At 51.5% G+C, this 17,143-nt stretch overlaps 1 protein-coding gene across 2 annotated transcripts; it reads left to right on the forward strand.

Annotated features, from left to right (window-relative positions):
* Window positions 1-3,509: 3,509 nt before the first annotated feature.
* PIANP (PILR alpha associated neural protein) lies at window positions 3,510-16,927 on the forward strand. Of its 2 annotated transcripts, XM_071763670.1 has the most exons (7): window positions 3,510-3,691; window positions 4,431-4,568; window positions 10,902-10,970; window positions 11,099-11,709; window positions 11,870-11,951; window positions 12,207-12,434; window positions 12,587-16,927. In XM_071763670.1, exons 3-7 carry the CDS (start codon window positions 10,954-10,956, stop codon window positions 12,606-12,608), a joined length of 960 nt encoding a protein of 319 aa, XP_071619771.1. In that variant the 5' UTR covers window positions 3,510-3,691; window positions 4,431-4,568; window positions 10,902-10,953; the 3' UTR covers window positions 12,609-16,927. The 2 variants fall into 2 exon arrangements, with proteins under 2 accessions (XP_071619771.1, XP_071619782.1); XM_071763681.1 differs by lacking the exon at window positions 3,510-3,691 and having other exon boundaries at window positions 4,453-4,568; window positions 11,102-11,709; window positions 12,587-12,739.
* Window positions 16,928-17,143: the final 216 nt, after the last annotated feature.

Below are 17,143 nucleotides of genomic sequence, written 5' to 3' on the forward strand. Positions count from 1 at the left end.
ACTGTTAACTCTTCCTTGTATCTGCTTGCACCACCTTTGGGATTTTGCAGAGCAAGAACTGTCTTCCAGACAGGCCACTGGTTGTGATTCAAAGGCTCCAGAAGAGAGAGGATCTTGTACTTCACTTGGTAGTTTGTTTCTGTGATTAATCACTCTCCAGTGACTGGCTCTTGTTTTGCTCTGCCAGAATATCTGCTACGCTTTTCCCCAGGAAGGACGTGATACTGCAAGCAAGTCATGTCTCATTCTGCTTTTTGATACATTAAACAGGTTGACCTCTTTAAATGACTGAGATCTCCAGCCTTCGGATCACCTTTGATTCAAAGTTATTTTTAAAAAATGGAACATGAAGCAGTGCAGTTTTCCGGTAGAGGACCTACCCAGACACAGAAAGAGTTTTAATCATCTCCTCACTTCTCTTCCCTACTTCTGTCTGCACAGCCAGGGATCATTTCAAATCCATAGCTGCAGCCAGGCCCACTGGCCTTGTTTTGGGTTTTATGCCTGTAACGGGCCCTAAATCTTTCTCAGATCAGTTTTCAGGACTGGAAGTTGTTCTCTGTAGATACGGACATTTTTTTTCCTGTTTGCAGCTGCACAATTTGCTTTCAGCTATCTTGTAAGAAGTTTTAAGAGAATGACAACATTACTGAGTGCAGCAGGTCATTCTGTGATGGTCCTATCCTCATTATTTTTAACATTCAAACAGTAATTTGTGTCCTCAGAAAGCCATGGCAAAATGAACTGTATCTGCTGCTCACCAGGCACTGAATAAAATGGTGAGTCACACCTGCCCCAAGACTTGTTCGTGGCATCCACCATAAGAAATGCTGCTACTCATGGTGGGCTTCCAGGGATGACCTCCTTTGTGTTTGTAGGTTGCTAAATGGAGTTAACCAGCTCACTTAACCTCCTGCTCTGTTAATATTGCATGACGCTATTTTTTCTCATCAGCATGCTTTGGGATATTAATGCTTCCAGAAGCCTGGATAGATCTAAGCCATCACCTTTTCCAAACAAACCTGTAGTCACATCAAAGACTGACAAGAACAAAACAAGTTTATGCAGCAAGATGTTTCCTCCAAATCGGGCTGATTGGCATTAACTGGAAAATCTCATATCATCTCTTTGTTGCTTTGCCTGGAAACTTTCAGGTCTTCTGTTTGCTATTTACAAATATTGGCAGGTGATATTATTTGGTGAGCAGGCCAAGGAAGATGGGTTCTCTACAGACTCATTTCCTATACATACTATGCTTCCTGCTGCCATACCTTCAGGCAGGGCATCTTGATGGCACCCTTTCCACAGACTGCCTCACCAGTGAGTGCTTTCCCTTGGTCTATAGTCTAGGTCGCTGGGCTCTACCGCTTTCTAACATACACAGCTTTTCCACTATTTTCTGCTTAATTCTTTTGGCCTGCTGGATGGACTTCTCTAAGCTGTGGGGTTTTGGCCAGCAGCATGGCTGTGGGCTTTCTTCCATCATGGGCACCAATAGCATCTCTCTCCTCTGCCTGGCTCCCGGTTTTCATACAACTTATTGGAGCTTATTTTACCTTTTAGGCTCTGTTTCTTTTACTAAACCCATGGCACCCAACCCAGACAAACGGACAAAGATCTGCAGATAGCAGGGTAACCATATGGGCCTCTCTGCCCCAAGGTAATGGCAGTAAAACCAGCAGCAGTGGGCTGCTTGGCCTCAGGACTCTTGAGGGTAAATGATCTGTATGTGATGATATAGAAGTTACTCAGACAGAAAGAGTTAAAAGATTCATATCCTTCCCAGGTATGGCCTGGCTGGGAGGTACTTAATTCTTCTCACACAACATACACTGATTCTTGTCTCCAAACAGACAAAATTCTTATGTCTCCATCTTCTTTCTATCACCGCATCGCCCTCACTTTAACATATTCAGAATAAGACACTATACTCTCCTATTCTCTTCCCACATCTATCCCATTGATCCTCCATCAGCTCACCTAATTCCATCTCTCCCATCAAATTTCCCCACAACTTTATGTTAGTTTTTGAGCCCACCCTATCCAGAGTACTTCCAGCTGCCACTTGCTTGTCTAAATCTATGCAAACTAAACCAAACAAGCCATTCTCTTTATATCATGTAAGAGTCCTTGCACTCATTGTTCCCATAATCTCAATAGCTTTACTGACTCCCCCCACACCTCCCAGGTTTTCCTTGGTCCCTACAATATCCTCCCCCTTGGTTTCTCTCCTATCTCTGGCTCCTTTTTCTTCCTTCTGTAGTTTTACTCTTCAGGGGGATTTTCACTGTTTGCATCAGTTGGATTTTCGCCCTTTAGCTGACCTTTCTCCAGTTGAAATTTCTCGTCTGTTTTGTGCTTCCCAATTATACTAAACACATTCGTCAAGAATTGAAAAGGTCAGAAAGAGCCTTGTGTGGCTGATGTAGCCCCTTCCAGAGCTTTCTACCCTCCACTGACCCCAGGTAAGAAGGCAGGAGGAAAAGTGCAGAGAGTAAGACAAGCTGAACGCCAGCTCATGTCACACTGCTGTGTGTGTACAGGTGGTTTCTTGGGAAGAGTGTGCAAGGGCTCACAGTCCAAGCTTCACACACATTGTTTGTAGAAGTCCCAGGAGGGTTTGAGATTAAAAGGCTGGAGAATGCGACAGAAGCCAGGATAATCTCTGACATAAAGCCCTGTGTACGTGAGGGAGACAAAAGCCAGTGGGCTCAGACGTGTGCACGCCTATTGACACACAATGGCGCTGCATCTCACAAAAATCCAGACCATGACATCTCCCCTGGCAGCTCCATCCTCCCACACCCTGACCGCCCAGTGACCATAAGCCTGAACGCAACTGTGTTCCCTTGCTGGTGTGACCAAACGCAGACTGACATTACTCACAAACAGTAGAAAAACCTGTTGATTCTCCCAAACATGCTCACAAAAACACACTCAAAACTCAAACCTCCTGACAGAGGAAAGATAAGGTCAGCCTGGTTCATTGGTGCAGAAGCTCACCTGACAGTGGACTCAGCCCCTTCAGGTGCCTGTCCAAAGTTGGCAAGACCAGTTCTGGGCATCCTGCCGTGCTCGTGTTTTTCTGTCATCTGTGTCCATTCCTGATGCAGTGGCAGGTTGCTTTAGAGATGAGTACTGTCTCTGATCTTTTTGCTTTTTCCTTGGGTCAGTGACAGCCTTTCCTCATCACTTTATGATGAAAAGTTTGATTGTTTCTGAGGATCTGAGGAAACTGCTTTCTTGCTTCCTCATGTTTCAGACCCTGGAGTGGAAACTGTCTTTCTGTCATTGACTTTCTTCTTCTGCCCGTTGGTTGCTCAGATGCTCCCTTCTGATTTGGACTGTGCTTTCTGTTTCGTACTTGATGGTGGAGGAAGATTTTTCCTGTAAAACACCCAGCCCCTCAAAGGCACATCAGCTTCTATCTTTCATTTTGCTGTCACACTCCTACCATTTCCAGAGGCATCCCATCAGTCCCTGGAAAAAACGCGCTTGGGGACCCGTTCATACGACTGGGGTGCTCTCCCAAAACCTACCTTGGACACCTCTCCACTGCTTCTACAGTACCCGTCTGTTCCACCCAGCCCATGCGTGGGCCGCTCTGTTCTGCCCGTGAGGTTCGACTGGATCCCGCCACCCAGCAGGGGCTGCACCCCGCCGGGGACACCCGACTGCCTCCCCTCGCCCGGTACCGCGGCGCGCAGGGGGGGCCCGGGACCCGAATCTCGGGGGTGATGGATGCGGGAACGGGGGGCGGGAGAGACGCGGTGGCGAGGGGCGGCCGAGGAGTGGCATCTCCCCGAGGGGACTGCTGCGGGGCGGAGAGGCGGGGGGCGGCGGCGGCGGGGGTGAGCCCGGGGGGTGGCCCGGGGGAGAGGGATCCCGGGGGGCCTCCGCCCCCAACGACGGACCCGTCTGGGGGTGGCAATCGCCAGAGCTGGAGCGACGGGTCCCTTGGAGACACCTCTCTCCATGGCAACCTAATCGCTTCCTGTGAAGATCCCGAAATAACCGACGAGACGGGGGAGCGGAGCGGAGCCGCCGAGCGGAGCGGGCAGCGGCGGCGGGGAGGCGGCGGGCGGCGGGGGGAAGGTCCGGCGGGCGGCGGGAGAGGGGCTGCGGGAGCGCAGCGCAGGCGGGCAGGAGCGGGAGCGGGAGGAGCCTTCACAGGCAGCCGCCGGGGCAGGGGGCTTGCTGGGGCAGGGGAGGGCGGTGCCCCCCGCCCGGCCGCTTCCCCCGCCCGGGTCCCTCGGCGCGCCCCTCGGGCTGCTGCGGGGGCGGCGGTGCCGGACGCGCCGGTGCCAGCAGCCATGGGGTTAACGGGAGGCAGTGAGCGAGAGAGAGAGAAACGGAGAGAGAGGAAGAGGGGCTGGACCAGTCCTCGGCAGCTGTTTATTTCAAGGCATCTCTCACTCCCTCTCCCCCAGCCAGGGCTCAATCTTATCAAACCTTCTTCCTCCTCTCCTTCCTTCGTCCTGGCCATGAGAGGCACCGGCAGCAGCAGCTGTGCTCCCCCAGCCCTCTGTTCCGCCACTCCGACTGCTCCCCACTCGTCTCCCCGCAAGGTAAGTTCATCCTTTCAGCCTGGGGTTGGGGAACGGGGTGGGGACGGGGCTGCAGGGGAGAGGGGCAGGGAGGGATGCGTGTCCGTCTCTAAGTCATCTCTCCCCGTCTCCTTCCCAGTGTCCTTTCTCCCCCTTTTTCTTTCCCCTCTCCCCATCTAGGTGCTCTGTCTCCTCCTAGCCGTCTCTCTCCTTTTCCCCCGCTCCTTCTCTTTCAGTCTGGGGCAGGGGATGCCCAAGGGGCTGGGAGGGAGGGGGCACAGCCGAGGCATCGCTGCCTCTTGCCCTCCAGCTCTGGGCTCCATCGCAGACCTGTTGTACTGGAGCACTGGAGCCTGCGCTGAGGAAGGCGACTTCAGCCAAATTGGCGCAGCTGGAGAAAGGAAACGGAGGGGTCAGTCCTTCCTCCTGCCTGGCCAAGGGTGCACCATTCAAGAGAGAGCAATTCAGCTGTGGAGACCCAGCACCCGAAGCACTCGGATGCCCGGGAACAGTAGGGAACTGGGAGGCAGAAGACTGGCAAACTCATGACATGTACTGCAGGCAGGCACTAGATGGCAGGGGACCGGCATCCTAGAGTGCTGCTTGGATTGGGGCCACACTCACAGCTCCCAAATGCAGGGAGACTTAAGCTCAGAGGACCACTGATGGGCTTCACATGCCCATTCCCTAGCTACCGAAATGTCCAAATGCACCATCACCCTTCCAGCCCCGGATTCTTCCCCAGCTTGGGAGGATTTCCGTATGCAGCTCGGAAACGCTCTCCCTGGTACCTTAGCACAGGAACTTCCCCCGGCAGCCACTGAACGCTGCAGGACCTGCACTAACACGGGGTGAGCAGTGTCAGCCCCTCTGCGGTCCTGCTGGATCCTCCTGGGCGCTGCCACCAGCCCTCTCAGCCTCAGACACATCACATCAGCCTGATGTGAGCCACTGCATTCTGACTGCCAGCCCCCAAATACAGCCCATTCTGCAAGCTGTCACCCCTGGCCCCATGCACAATGCAACCCCTTCCTCATATGGACTTGTCCATCTCCCATCCAAGTGTACCAGCATTTGGATTCATGCTCCTGGCTGCTAAAACTCCTCCGAGTGCAGCAGAATTACATCCCTGGGGCAGCTACTCTGGAATTCCTCCCTTTCCCTGTGCCCACACAGCCAAATACAGCAAGATGTATATATAACCCCTTTTCACCAGCACTGGGGTTCTTGTTTCCTGTGACCAAACCTGTAATGACTACATCTCTGCCTCTTGGACCATGAACTTTGGGATGTTCATGGCTACTGAGAAAAATATAGGTGTGGGGTCTCGTTTCCAGTGCTTAAACTCTGCTCAGTGTGTGGTTCCACAGTCCCAGATCACAGTCTCATATCGGTAGCTGTCACTGTAGCCCTTAATGCTGGCTAGGACTTAAAAACCTATCATTCTTTCTCTGTGAGGAGGGCTGGGTCCTCCTCAGGATTGTTTTGATTTTTATCGCTGTTTTAAGTGGGATCGTTGCCGTGGGGAAGCAGAGGCAAGAAAGGATTTGCATGGAGCTCTCAGTGCTGTGGAGTTGCTAATAGCAAACGTTATTTCAGCTGGTAGTAAGTTTCATAATCTTGGAACAGCTCCTGTGAATGTTCTGTTCCTCGGGGTCATGAGCCTTTTTCCCCTTCTTCCATCCCTTCCCCCTCTTCCCAAACTGGTTGGCAATTTCATTGTTCCAGTGGAATATATCCGTCATGTGAGGTCATCGCTGCATAAGGAGAGGTGATTGATTGCTTAGGTCACTGGGGCCTGTCCCATGCTGGGCTTTGAATGTTGGCTTGGAGACCTTGAACTGGACTCTGTGCTCACAGGCGAGACAATGTGGGGTGCAGAGGGGCACAGTGATGCATTACCGGCAGCTTGAGTCTCCGAGCAAACAGACTGCTGCATTCTGAACTAGCTGGAGTGCTCTAAGAGCAGACAGCTTCATTCCTAGAGGCACAGTATCACAGCAGTCAAGCTTGAGATGTTACAAAACTACAGATAGATCATCAGCTGCCAACAGAGCCAGACAGAATTGGGTGCAACTCTTTCCCCATCCCCGGATGGAAGGAGACTCTACCCGCTTCTCAGTAACACAGCTTGCATGTGCTTCATCCGATTGCTCCTCAGTCAGAGTTGATCTCAGCTAGGCATCAAGAAAGCTGTGAGATTCTCAGATTTTAAGGCCAGAGGGACCATTTTGATCATGGAGTCTGACCTACAGCAGAGCACAGGGCAGAGAATTTCACCGATTTAATTTCCTGAGTAAAGCCCATAACTTCTGATTGAGCTGTTCCGTCTCTTTTAGAAATACGGCCATGCAAAGGCTCCAGGCAGTAGTGAATACACCACCTGCCTAGGTGAATTGTGCTAGTCTGTGACCCTCTTTATTAATAGCATTGTTCCTCGTTTGAATTTGTCAAACTTCAGCATTTTGTAACAGAAGGTTACAGATTGCATTTGATGCGAGGGAGCTACAGCAGGGGTATTGCCTGCACACAGCTGACACCTTGGCTCTTTTATTCCTGTGACAGCTTTTATACTTGGATAGGATTTATCTTTGGGACCACAGTATACAAGACTCCCAGACATGGACAAGGAGTTATTGGCAGCGAATTCTAAGGCTTTCCACGGTAGCATCTGCACTCTGGAGATCAGGGTATCAAATTCAGGATTTAGTCTGTGCTCCCTTGCTCAGAGCAGGAGTGCAGCAGGATTTGCTCCTAGCCATTAGTTATGGTGTAAATTCCCAGCCCCCATGGTGAACCTGGGTACGTGCTTTGGGGCATGGCTATGAAGATTTACTCTCTCACGTCCCAGCAGCAGTGGGTCCAGGCTGTGGGAGACTTACAAAGAGGGAGGAAGCACAGCTGGGTCCCTGATGCTGGGGAATGGCAGCAGGATTCGTGCTTCATTCCTGCAAAGGCAATGGGAGCAGCTCCTAGTAGATTAGCTACAGGGATCTCTGGTCTGAACCAGTAGTGTGGTCCATATGCACTAGCAAAGAGCAGTGTGATTCTTACTCACAGCTTTTAAGCACTAAGATTCACAAACTGAGCTCGATGAAGTGCCCTGGGGAAATAGCTTTGTCATTCACACTGTCATCACAGGACTGGAACACTGCGATGAAGGCTCTGTACCTAGCGTGAAATTACACAGGTCCATCTTCGGACCCTGGGAGTGGCCCTGTCTGTTTTTATCACAATTAGACCAGAAAAACAGATCTGAAAGCAAGAGCCATGCCATGTGGTACTGGTACAGAAATCCAGTCTCTTTTCTCTGTCACACAAAGGCCTTTTGGGGAGTGTAAGGTGTGTTGACACTTGGATTCATATGTGCAGTCTTCCTCACTGAAGACCTACCAGTTTATTCAGCATCCACACCTGGAGCTGCATACAGAGCTGAATGGAAGGTGTTTGTTACACTTGCCCTCCAACACAGCAGGGGCTGTGCCCAGGGCACAATCCCCACTGCTGGTGGCTAACTGTAGAGTGCCCTAAACATACTCTATCTACTGCCTTGTCAATAAACCACAGGGACATCCACGCTCTGTTTTGAACATCAGCTCTCCATGCACAGTGGAGTCCAGCCCTCATTGGCTGGTGTTTCCACTTCAAACCTTCTTTTGCTCTCACAGCATTCATGCTGTGGAAGACATTTCTATGCTTTTCCCAGCTTCTCCACAACCACTCCTGAGTGTGCTGGTGTGAGACACAGTGTGTCTCCAGCCATGATATGATTAGCAAACCAGAATATGTTTACTGAGGATGACTGACATTGCCTCATTCCTGCACTCACCTGGAGTCACCTTTGGGGTAGAGGCACTGGAAGTCATCTACTTTTCACTGTTGGCAGCAGGACCTGTGCACAGCAGTGTCTCAGGTCAAAGGCTTACCCCTGATGTCCAAGCTGCCACTTCCACAGCATTATGTGTATGTGAGGGGACAGTGCTGGGGCTCACTCCTTCCCCTCAGCTCCAGTTACAGACATTACCTGCTCTGTAGGGCTGAAATTCAGACTACCAGGTGTGAAAGCAATTCAGGATTGCCAACCCTGGGATTCCATTGCCCGGGGTGTTGTTGCTGGAGCTCACAGTCTTAGGCAAGAAGTACAGTGAGGTCTTATAATGAAGACATCTCACCAAGTGAGAAGAGCACAGTGCACTCAGTGACCCACCACACGGTGCACCTGCACCCAGGCATATTTCTGCTCATAGAGCCACCTGTGTCAGGAAGAGTGCTACCAGTTAGATGTGCACCCCTAACATACCACACTCCCCCATGGGACTGGCACAGAATCTACCTGCACCTGGAGAAGATCTCTGCTCCTAGGGTGGCACTGTCCAGCTTCACATCTCCTACTGCCAGATGCAAAAGAGCCTCCAAAGACCAGAACTCTAAGTAAGAATGCCATGTCACAGGCAGAGCAGGCCCTTTACCCCAGGAAACTACTGTCTCATGGTCAGTCCTAGGCACAGCCCTGGGCACTCCAGGCCACCTTGAAACCACGTTGGCCTTTTTATGTGTCCTCTATCTCGGGAACTCACATAAGGAGGTTCTCTGCTTGGAATTCCCTGCCTTCCCAAAGCCCAAAAGAAATTCTGTCATCAATTTGTGTTGCCAGAACTGATCTTCCACACTATCGTGATCGTAATCCAGATGGCCAAGATCTTGCCAGCCTCTGGCTTCAGAAGTAACTTACTCTGTTCTGCTGCCTCTCTGCAGAGCTGCATTTTAATACTGAGTCCCCTCCAAGGCTTAGAAGTTCAGGAGTGAAGTACAAAGAAATGCTGAGAATAGCGTCTCTTTTCTCCTCATCTTCATCTCAGGATCCCTCCAGAGACTGATCTTGCCCCAGAGGGAGGGCAGGGCACATTAGCCAACGATTCCTTTTTTTCTGTGAACTTTGTTTAAATATTTAACAGAAGGAAACTAAAAATATCCCTAGTTAATGCAGCAGGATCTAGACAGCTGCTCACTTTTGGGTGCCCTTCCTCCCAGCCCTTCTCCTCAGGTGTATATCTGGGGCATAAATCCCCTTACCCACAACAAGCACAGGGCTCTTCCCTCCATCAGGAGGGGCTGCAGCTTCAGTTCAGGGCATGGGTTGAGCAGGAGGAGATGGCAGGAACCCCTGGGGAGCCAGGAGGAGCAACACAGCTGGCTCGGGGCTGGAGGTACAGGGTTGGGCCCTGCCTTGACTCCCTCAGCCAAGCATCCCTGTTCCTCCATCTTAACAGCCACAGAAGGGCATGACCGTGAGTTGTTGGCATTCATGCTTCAGCTGAATATCTTGAATTATTTTTTTCTCTTTGTGTGTGCATGCAGTCTTTAATGCGGAGAGGATCCTGGGTCAAGCATAGAACAGCTCACCAGGAAAGGGCTGGCTCTGCACTGTGCCCAGCCAAGGGAAGGGGCAGACAGGATGAAAAGAACCCTGTGCCAGCCAGAGGGTGATGTGTGGCTGGTGCAGTGATCCAGCCAGGGTGATGAGCCCTTGCTCTGTGCCACTGATGCTTTCTAGGGCTGTTTCACCATGGGAGGTGGGAGAGAAAGGGGAGGAAGAGCAGAGACATGGAGGGATGGGAGCACAGATGACACTAGGACGAGGAGTGTAGGAAGGTAATTCCATGTTAGCTAAGAGGAAAGTAAGAGGAGAGAAGGAGAAGGGAGGGGAGGAATGGGACAGCACAGAGGACACTAGGACAAGGAATGTGGAAAGGTAATTCTGTGTTAGCTAAGAGGAAAGAAAATACTAAATATTTGATAGGCATACTTTTGCTCTTAAATTCTTTAGTGAGGCTGGACTTTTCTCACTGATTCACTCTCTCAGTCGTCTTGGTTTATCACGCTTGTGCTTCCCCTCTCACTCCCTCACACTGGCACACAATGAAGAGGCTCTTCTTTAATAAATGGATTACATGCTCTACACTATAAATAAGCACAGGAATTAAGATTCCAACTTGTTCCAGTGATAAGCAAACAAAGATGCTGAATCCCCCCCCCCCTTGGCCCTCAAACAGGAGAGTCCCCAGGGAAGCTGTGCATGTGCCTCTGCACGTGTGCTCCAGAGACTGGTCCATGCTCTCATCTGCATGTGGTAAAGCAAGTGTTTCTGTGTGCTTCTGGGGTCAAGGGGTGATGTACCTCCATGCTGGAGAGAACACAGGCATGGGGGGGCATGAAAGCAGGCACAGGTGAACGTGTGGGTGCCCGGAAGCTCCACTGAACTGCCCACCAGGGCCAGGAGCTCGCCCAGGGCAGAACACGCTGCGGTCACCACTGGGTGAAGACACGGTGACACCTTTCCCTTTTGGTTCCCAGTGAAGAAGATGAGACAGGATCCTCACTGAGCAAAGACGCCGTTTCACCCGAGATGGAGCCCCGTGCCTGGTAGGTGCAGAGCTTGAAGATGAAGGCAGCGTGGGTGGCGGGCTGCTCCCGGCTGCTCCAGGCTTGGTCTTTAAGCAGGAGGGGACGTTTCAGATAAGGCTCTCTTCTTCCTCCCCCCAACCCCACAGCAGGATGCCTCCACTCCTCTCCTGCGTCCACTCCCTGCAGCTCTGGCATCTCCTCCTTCTGGTCTCGGCCGTCCCTCCTCCCGGCGTCTGGTCTCTTCGCTCTCGGGGCCCGGCAGCCACTCGGCCTCTTTGCGCACGTCGGAGCCCCTCGGCTCCACGGTCCATTTGCATCTGGGACAGGACCTCGCTGCCGGACAGGGATTCTCGCTCGGCCCTGCCACGCCAGCGTGCCCTGGCAGCCCGGGGGGCAGAGCTGCGGGGGACAGAGCTGCGGGGGGCAGAGCTGCGGGGGACAGAGCTGCGGCACGTCGTGCGGCTGAGGCGCCAGGCGCTGGGAGCCCGCCCCGCCACCCCCTCCGGGTTTGAGGACGGCATGCCCTCCTCCCAGTACCCCTGGGCCATCGTGTGGGGCCCCACAGTGTCGGATGAGGATGGAGGGGACACCAACTCAGCCAACCCAGGCTTCCCGCCGCTGGGATACACCTTCGTCTCGCCGCATGGGATGGCAACGGCGCAGCCCAACTCCCACTCACTCCTGCACAACGCGGGGCTCAACCTACGGGAGACCCCGGCCACCCTGCGGCCCTTCTTGTTTGGGCCCCGGGGGGAAGGTAAATCTGTCCTTTGTTTTTTTCACCCCCGTCCCTGCAGGAGCAGCTGATTCTTCAGTACTTACAAGGGTCCTAACAGAAACCTCTCCTTGCGCTGCTGCTCTCCAGGGACTACTGGGGGTGGTCGTCACACCTCCCTCTCCCCCCTTTTGTCTCACAGGTGTGGATCCACAGCTGTATGTCACCATCACCATCTCCATTATCATTGTCCTGGTTGCCACTGGGATAATTTTCAAGTTCTGGTGAGTGGGGTTTAGGCCGATGAAGTCTGTCACCATGGCGGTGTCTGCAGGTGGGTGGGAAGGAGGACTGTGGGCTTGGGACTCATTTGTCCCAAGAGTGCGGATCTGGTGCTGGAAGCCCTTTGGAGGTTTGGCATGTGGTCACGCTGGGCTCTAATGCTGAGCATAGCAGGGTCTCATAAACCCCCCTGTCATCAAGTTCTGGCGCTTGTCTGAAGGAGCACTCTTTGTCTCACCCTTTGTCTCTCTCCAAAGCTGGGACCGTAATCAGAAACGACGGCGTCACTCGGGGCAGCAGAGCAGTGCGAGGCAGCAGGAGAGCCAGCAGCCCCTCACAGACCTCTCCCCTACCACCGTCAGCATCCTGGGGCCCTATAGTGACTCCTTGGCCCCCACGCCTGAGGCAGAGGAATCCAGGCATGGCCATGAGGGTGTGGAGAAACTGGGGGGTCATGGGAAGAGCACAGCCTTCCAGCTCAACCGGTGAGTGGCCAGTGAGCTGGGACAAGAGGTGATGGTGGGGGACAGAGGGACTGGTGGGCTGAGGCAGGGCAAAGGTACCAATCACTCAGCACAGGTGGTGGAGTGGCATGAGGGGCCATTGCTAATTAATTTCCAATTCCCTTTTCCCCCAGAATCCCACTGGTGAACCTGTGATGCTCACAGGAGAAGCAGAGCTGGCTCTCCCTACCCTGCTGTTACAGTCGGCAAGCACAGACTCCCACTGCCTCTGCTACCCCAGGAAAAAAATGACCTCCTTGTGCCACGGCCCACCACCACCGTTATTAACTATCTCCACCAGGATGTGCCTGGGCAAATGGACGAGCTGGGCCCCCTCACCTTCCCGTTGAAGGAAGGTTGGGGACCCCTCCTGCCCCCGCAAGACAGGGTGATGAGAGAGCAGATGGTGGAGGGGAAGACAGCTGGTGGTGGTGTGAAATCTTGACCCCCTCCAGCCCCTCTCCCAGCACACACGCAGACACATACACACACATACACACACACACACACTTGGATTTCCACGACTCTCTCACCAATGCATGCCTGACATCGGGGACAGGCGAGGTGAAAAGGCATACCCCTGTCCCCATGGGCCCTAACCCCTCTGTGTGTCCCTTTCCATGTTGTGTACTTTGAAGTGAACGTCTGGAGTTCAGTGGCTGCAGGATTGCCCCCTGAGGCTCAGTCTACCCTGAGGCAGGACTTAGAAGTCCTTCTGCTCCTGAGGCCTTGGTCCTCCCAGTGGTCCCAAAGTTGGGTGAAGCTTGGGCAGCAGAGGCTCACACAGCACCTGCCGCTGCCTCAGCAATCCATTTTCTTGAAGGAAACATTACCCACCCACCCCCAGATGGAAGATGCTTCTTTCAATTTTTGTTCTGCTTAACACTCTGGGTTTTTTTCTCTTCATCTTGTATCTTCCTTCGCCTCTCCATCCCCAGCTTTTTTCTCATATTTCCTCCTCCTGCCACTTCTCTTGCTAGTTAAAGCTGGAAAAGGTTCCTTCTGGTTTCCAAATGTTTTGGTCTCTTAGAAACCTCCTTGCTGTCCCTCTCCACCCTCTCAGTCTCCTTCATCCAGGGTTTAGTGAAGAACATCAGTCTACCATGATGTTCTTCAGAAAATCTGAGGTGAAACCCTCTGCCCATCATGTTATTTAGCAAGCATCCTATACACTGGGACACTGCTGAAGTAGCTAAAGCATGGCATGTGTGGGGAACTTGAGTTTTGCTGGGCTGAGGTAGGAAATTGCTTTCAGACACTCATGCCACAGATAACAAGCAGCACTCTCTGTGCCTGGGATGACAAAGAGCCATTTACAGTTGACCTCAGGAAGATTTGGAGGGTTGCCATGTGCTGCTGGTAGGCCTCTCCTGGAATGCAAGGTGACTGGAGACCCACGAGGCAATGTTCACCAGGGGCACAAGAGAGGGAATTTCTGGAGTGCCAACTGTTGTGAGTGTATTGCCCCAGCTGGCTGGGAACCAAAAGCTATGGCACAGGTACTGGTGCAAACTGGTTGCCTGAGAATGTACTTGTAGCTGTGGTGGTCCGTAAGGCAGGCAGCCACATAGCCAGTTACATGTGTGAGCAAGATCAGTGCATCTCAACTTCTTCCTATTTGTGGGCCCATGGGTGTCACTCTGAGGAAGTGTGAAATGGTCAATTTCAGCTTAATGGGCGTAGTTGCTCTCCGTTGGCTTTCATGGACACCGTCAGAGTAATTCACAGACCCCACAATTGAGAGCCACTGAGCTCAAATAGAGCAGATTTAGGTAAGGTTGACTCTATATTGTACAAACACCTTCAGCTGCCGCAGTGATGCAGCCAGAGGCAAGAAACTCACCTACAATTTGAAGGTTCTAATGTGCCATACAAGGTCTCTGACAAAAGTCATCTTGGAGAAAAGGAAGTGTCCCTTTCTTCCTTTGTCTCTGCCATAAAAGCCTATTCTCCATAGGACAAAGCACAGGGAGTGTCATGTGAGGCCAGGTGCTGCCCATTCACCCAGCTGAACTATTAGGTGATCTTGTGTCCCATCTGACTCACCATGAAGGACGTTTAAATGAGAGTGTAAATTGCAATAAGCTTTAGAAAAAAACAGTAGAGATTTGGAGAAAATGACAGGTCAAATAAAATTACTGCCTTATTAAAAGCACAGAATGGCTGAAAGATGTAGGTGGAAAAAGACTCTGGAGATCTGTAGTCTAAGCACAGGCTGAGTTTCACTTTCAGCAGGGGATATTATTGCTTTAGCATAGATCGGTGTATTACTGAGGCATTCCCTTATCCAAGCTTCTTTCAGGGCTTTGGTGAAAGTTCAAGCTGTGAATGGATGGAACAGAGAAGGGGGCAAGTGGCTGTTCCTGCCTGCTGCCTCATTCCCTGTGGGCGCCACCATCTGAGGGCAGCTCAGGGCTGCTCCCACTCTCGCTGGCACTTCAACGCTGGGGAGGGTCTTCTGCAGGCAGTCTGCAGGAGTCTGCATTGCTTGTTGCTGGCAGTTTACAGTATAATGCCTTGAACTGGTTTAAGTAATCTTCCAGGCCAGATTAATTAGATTGCTCTTTGATCAATAGTGCTTGTTGAAACGAGGCCAGAGTTTATACTCTACCACTTCAAGGGCTGTCCTTGGACTTTCCCTTTCCACACACTGCATGGAGAAAAGAGGTGTAGGGAAGACATTTTCCAACATTTGATGAGGAGAAGCCCTGCTCTCTACTGGCCAGGCTTTTGTAAACTCTGCAAACAAATCCAACTTAAATGTTTTGTTGGTTTGTTGGTTTTTTTTCTTTTCCTCCCTTTAATATGTCTCTGTTTCTGTTAAAAGTGTCTCCAGGGAGTAACTGATTTCACAGATGCTGTGGCAAGGGGAAAGCTGGGGAATGCAGTAGAGAAAACTTGTACAATGACAGAAGCTTGGATATGCTGAACATCTTTTCCAAGACCAATTTTTTTACCCACTGTGCCCACAGTCATTCACTCTCTCACACAAAACAGGAAACAACTTCATTGTTCTGCCCAGCCTTTCATTGCTACATTTTGCTGCTGAAACAAAATATTCAAAACAGTTGTGGACATACAGCCTTCTTCCAGTCAATAAATAGTCTTACTGGATCTGTTTACTCCATGTCTGGAGCCTTATAAACCATCTTCTCCTACACAAACTGAAGCCAGAGCATGCCTGCAGTCTCCTCCCTGGCCTAAGCTGGTATTTACTCAGATGGGTCAACAGCACCCAGAAGTCAGCACCTTCTCCGTTACAGCCAGTCAGGTTTCCCAGTCTTCTAGGTGACTGGAGGAGAAAGATCTGGATTAATTTCTTCCAGTGGAAATATTACAGGAGGAAATGTGTGCTGGGATAATGAATGAAAATATTCATAACCTTGGGTTGAGCTTACCCAATGTTTCCATACAATTAAAAGTGAATGTCCAGGCGGGCTGGGTGAATTGAAGGAGCTGTGTCTCTGCTGAGCTCCTGGAAGGTCCTGGCTTTGTTAATGCAAGGGTGGTCCCTCTGAGCATGGTGGGGAGGAGGGAGGGTCTGAGAGAGAATCTCTTCCCTCCACCTTGTATTGTTTCAGAGCAGGAACTGGAGTCTCCCACTGTTTACTCAGCAGCGTGGTGTAGCATGACCTCAAGGGCAAATCCTGCTTGGGCTTTCCCATCTGGCTGATTGTGACTGATGGGCAGGGGAGCAGATCTCCAGTGTGCACTTCCACAGCACTCCTCTGGTCTGGTTTACAGGGACTCACATCCAGCCAAGCATCCTACAGCTTCAGAGAGGGCTATCTACCTCTTCCTGAATGGCACCTAAGTGCCCTTGCAGATCTGGTCCCCGCATTCTCCACTCCCTTTCCCAGTAAGAAAAAATGCTTGGAAAGGAGCAGGTTGTTCTTCTCCCTCAAGTTCTCAAACACGATCACTTCAGACTGTTTTAAATTAAACTGTATTTCTGGATTCTCACTCTGACAAACCATGGCACAGCCTTTGAGCCAAATTCTACAGTACAAAAGCCCTGGGCCAAACTCCAGCTCCCCAGATGCACCCGTTCTGATATCTCACTATAGCCCTGGCTCTACCTTGGCAAGACCACAGAGGGGGGGCCTCCTTCCTTCACCAACTGCCAGCTCTCTACTCCTTTTTCCTGTTGTTTCCCCTTTCCCACTGTTTTCCCACTCCCCACTCCTGTTCTGTATCATGGTCTCCCTCCTGGTTATTCCTCCTCTCCTGCTGTTTTGCTCTCCCCACTCCTCTCTTGTTCTCCCTTTGCCATTTGTTCTCGTTCTGCTGCAGCTCCCATCTTTCCCTTCTGTCTTCCCTCCTGCTTCTCTGCTCAGTCTCGCTCTTCCCCCTTCCCTCCCCTTGTGTGCTGTGATATATATTTTTGTAGGATTTCTCTTCTCGTGGTGAAATATTCAATTCTTGTGGGATGTTAGTTTCAACATTTTTAAATAAACCTTTGCAAAATACTGAAAGCAGATCTCTTGCTGCTGTGGAAGAGTCTATAATGGAGAAGTCACGGTGTGATGAGTGGACCCTCACCCTGGGCAGACCCTGGTGGGACTGGGTCTTAGACATCTGGCATCCCACAACCTCCTCTGTGGGTATGTACATAGGGTGATTTGGCCCCATATCCATCTTACTTTGGTCTTCTTACTGAATAAAGTGGTCCTTTGACCATCCTCATGCAT

Source organism: Heliangelus exortis, chromosome 1, assembly GCF_036169615.1.
Source record: "Heliangelus exortis chromosome 1, bHelExo1.hap1, whole genome shotgun sequence".
Taxonomy (NCBI): domain Eukaryota; kingdom Metazoa; phylum Chordata; class Aves; order Apodiformes; family Trochilidae; genus Heliangelus; species Heliangelus exortis.

What these genes read in the sequence shown, in the direction of transcription:
- PIANP (XM_071763670.1), top strand. An exon ending in GGGATAATTTTCAAGTTCTG is followed by an intron (nt 11,952 to 12,206) that starts GTGAGTGGGGTT and finishes CTCTCTCCAAAG; the next exon opens with CTGGGACCGTAATCAGAAAC. An exon ending in ACAGCCTTCCAGCTCAACCG is followed by an intron (nt 12,435 to 12,586) that starts GTGAGTGGCCAG and finishes CTTTTCCCCCAG; the next exon opens with AATCCCACTGGTGAACCTGT.